This window comes from Kogia breviceps, chromosome 16, assembly GCF_026419965.1.
Source record: "Kogia breviceps isolate mKogBre1 chromosome 16, mKogBre1 haplotype 1, whole genome shotgun sequence".
Taxonomy (NCBI): Eukaryota; Metazoa; Chordata; class Mammalia; order Artiodactyla; family Physeteridae; genus Kogia; species Kogia breviceps.
In genome coordinates, this window is record NC_081325.1 from 42,695,458 (window position 1) to 42,699,510 (window position 4,053).

The 4,053-nt window shown below is 35.2% G+C and overlaps 1 protein-coding gene across 1 annotated transcript; it reads left to right on the forward strand.

Annotated features, from left to right (window-relative positions):
* Positions 1–2,898: 2,898 nt before the first annotated feature.
* LOC131743165 (protein SET-like) lies at positions 2,899–3,774 on the forward strand. The gene has a single exon (XM_059041662.1). It carries the CDS (start codon positions 2,899–2,901, stop codon positions 3,772–3,774), a length of 876 nt encoding a protein of 291 aa, XP_058897645.1.
* The last annotated feature ends 279 nt before the right edge of the window (positions 3,775–4,053 follow it).

The following is a 4,053-nucleotide window of genomic DNA, read 5'->3' on the forward strand; positions in this document are numbered from 1 at the left end:
ATATATATAATGTTTTAAACAATTATTTTTATTTTCTTCCAGTTCCCAATAACCTAGCATAAGGCATGCTAATAATGGGTAACTCTATATTTCAGTCTTTAAATGAGAAGATATCAAAAGGATGTTGTGACTGAGCTATGACAGATTTGAAAAATCAAAGGGGAGAGACACAATGGCTTAAGGGGTTTTGTGTCTCCTGATTTGGATTACTCGTTGGCAACTTGTCATCACCACTGCCTCCTTCTAAGTGTGGCTTTGCACATCGCTGAGGAGAAGCTGGAGACTACATTTCCCAGAATGCATTTTCCTGTATAGTTCCAGAATAGACTTTGAGGTACTTGTTTAAAATAGTGAAGGTTGAAAGGGAGAAATCATTTTCTTCTAAAGTCATTTGCAGAAAGATTCCTGGGGAGATGTCAGATTCATTATGGCTTCCCAGTAAGCACCTGAGAACCATCTACATCATGACTTTTGGAATAAAATGAATGATGAGAATGAAACAGATGAAATTCTGAGATTTCACCTCTTTCCTGCATGTCTGTGAGGAGAATCCACCTGAATGCTGTGCAGACTGAGTTCTGCTGTGTACACTTCCTTGACCTTCTGTGACAGTTTTTCTGACTCTTGGCAATGACTTAATGGTGTCCTTGACTTTTGCAATCCCAACTCTTCCTGTTAGCCTTTAATTTCTATACTAAACAATCATTCCCATACTACATAAGGTAGTTTATAAGTTTGTTGTTCATGGGTTTTTTTGTTGTTTTTGTTTCTTCTGTTATTTCCCTGACCAAAATCCGATTCAAAATTCTGTGGCCAAGGATGTCAGAGCACTTCAGTTAACACCAAGTCAATTGATACTAAGGTGAAGTGCACATGCAGATCCCTACCAGCTCAGTCAATGAATTTTAATGCATGTAAGGTGATGGTTGAAAGCAATAAAATAAAAGAAAAGATGATTCTGATTCTGATAGTTACAATATCTTATAAATCTCTGGAGATTCTGCTTTCCAAAATGCTGTTTGGAAATATATAAGTGTTTGTGGTTGGGTCAAAGCGACTTATCTGGTTAGCTAAGGTGGAATGAGATATTTGCTTATGTAAGTATCTTGTTTGAATGGGAAACTCATGATTGATTGTGATAAATCATAGGACCTACCAGCTAAGAACCTTTCCTCATACTTTGTTAAGAAGCAATTTTAGAGGTAAAAAGAAAAATAAATGGGTGACCAAGGCAAACATAAAACTTTTCCTCTCATTTTATGTGTTTGTAAACACATAAAGGGTATAAGTAACACCTGATGTTGTGCAAATTGAATGAAAAAATAGTTAAAAGTTAGATTACACAATGCTTACTGTAAATAGGTAATACATTTTAGCTTACTAGGAGCAGCAGGATTACAGGGACTTAGTTTATGCTTCCTAGTGTTTTGTGGGAAATTTAATATTTACATTCTTTAATGATGTTGTTAAGCTATCTAGAAAGAAAATAACATACCTTGTGTTTGTATTGAATTCACTTATTTCAGAGAGTTAAGAATGTCTCCAAATTCAGCTATTTATCATTGAATTATTGAAATAAAGACTCCTCATGGGCCTCCTAATGTTATTCTTTGCCTCATACTCCTCCCTGCCAGGGCCAAAATTCCTGGAATGCTACAATTGTTGATTATCCTCCACTAATATAATTGGTTTCTATCTCAATTTGAATTAAGCATTTGTGTTGGCTGGCATAAATTCAAAGGACCAAATGATTTCTTTTCTGAGAAAGAGCAAAAGATGTGAAATAATGCCCAAAATAAACAAAATGATACTTTCTTGGTAATGTACAGATACTTGCCTGGTAGAATAGTGATAATTAAGAAAAATATTTTCAAAGATCCACTTATTTCTTAGAATCTTATAAGACCAAATGATATCTACTTTATTCAGAAATAAAAATTCACACTGAATTAACTAAAATTACATTTCAGCATATGCTAATACCAACATTAACTCCATACAAGTATGGGGAACTCAAAAATACATTTTGATAACTATAGTATAGACTACATTAGGAATGCATTGACTACTGACCTCTATCTTATGTACGTTTGCTCATATCAAAAGCTCACCCAGCCTTGTCCAGTTTTAAAAACACATGACATATATTTTTTCCATTAACTTTTCAAGACTACAATAAGGTCTAATAAGGCTATACATGTAAAAATAATGAAATATGTTGACCTTAGACAATATTGGTATTAAAACAGGTCAAGAAATATTTCTGACTTTGAAAATATATAACATATGCCAAAATAGTACTTTTCATATATCAATCATCATTAACTTTTGCTTATCTTTTGTTTCTCACATCCAATCAGTTATCTATTCTGTTAACTTTTGTTACAGATTGGTCCCTTTTTTTGCCATTCCCAGCTTAATTCAGATTTTCATTATGTCACACTTGAAATCCTGTAGTTATTTTATAGTTTCTCTTCTTCCCTCTAATCTGTCACTCCACTTTAATCTGTTTGACTGGCTCTTATCAGATTAATTTTCCTAAAATAATAATTTTATTATCATAATTCTCTGACAAAGGTCTTTAAGAAGTTTCATTGTTTTGTCTCCACTCAAACTTCACCTGTGTCCTAATTTCTTTTGTGGATCAAGCAGACATGCTTGTGGTGTATTTTGGAGCCAGACAGACCTGAATTGACCGCTTGGTTTTGACTCTGTAAGATGTGGTTGAGTTCTTCAGGGTCTCTAAACATTACCTGCTTGTCTGTTAATTAACATGGAGAGAAAAATGTGTGGCTGTCTCAAAGTACGACTATGAGAATTAAAATGAAATAATGTGAGTTTTCAGAGCTCTTTGTGTTTGTATCTTCCCTTGGGTAGATTCTTGGTTTTTCCCACAGCATGGCTCCCAAACACCAGTCTTCACTTCCACCTCAAGCAAAGAAACCAAAGAAAGTGAGACTGACTCCCTCCTTCAGGGCAGAGGAAACTTCTGCTTCTCCAAACTTGCCGAAGGGAGAAAAAGAACAGCAAGAAGAAATTGAACATATTGATGAAGTACAAAATGAAATAGACAGGCGTAATGAACAAGCCAGCGAGAAGATTTTGAAAGTAGAACAGAAAAATAACAAACTCCGCCAAAAATTTTTTCAGAAGAGGTCAGAATTGACTGTCAAAATCCGAAATTTTGGTATAACAACATTTGTCAACCATCCACAATTGTCTGTACTGTTTGTGCAGGAGGGTGATGAGACGCTGCGTTATTTGATAACAGTTGAAGTAACAGAATATGAAAAAATTAAATCAGGTTATAGAATAGATTTTTGCTTTAAGGTAAACCCTTACTTTGAAAATAAAGTTGTCTCCAAAGAATTTCATCTGAATGAGAGTGGTGATTCATCTTCAAAATGCACTGAAATCAAATGGAAATCCAGGAAGGATCTGATTAAAAGTTCAAGCCAAACGCAGAATAAAGCCAGCAGGAAGACACAGCATGAGGAGCCAGAGAGCTTCTTCACCTGGTTTCCTGATCATTCTGATACAGCTGCAGATGAGTTAGGAGAGGTCATCAAAGATGATATTTGGCCAAATCCATTACAGTACTACTTGGTTCCTGACGTGCGTGATGAGGAATGGGAAGAAGAAGATGATGATGATGTTAAAGAAGAAGAAGGATTGGAAGATATTGATGAAGAAAGGGTTGAGGATAAAGATGAAGAAGATGAAGATTGTGAGGAGGAAGAGAAAGGAGAGGAAGATGAAGGAGAAGATGATTAATGGAACACTGATGGATTCCAACCTTCCTTTTTAATTTTCTCCAGTCCCTGGGAGCAAGTTGCAATTTTTTTTTTTTTTTTTTTTTTTGTCCTCTTGTATTTAGTCATCCTGTTTTCAGGTCTCCTTTCTCCTTTATACCATGGTTCTCAACTTATTTTGGGGGGAAATACCTTGAGCAGAACTCAGTAGGAAAAGAATCTCTACCCTTTTCTGTTCCAAATTCATTTTTATCCCTTCCTCTCTAGGCATAAACTTTATGGAATAAGCACCACCATGCTC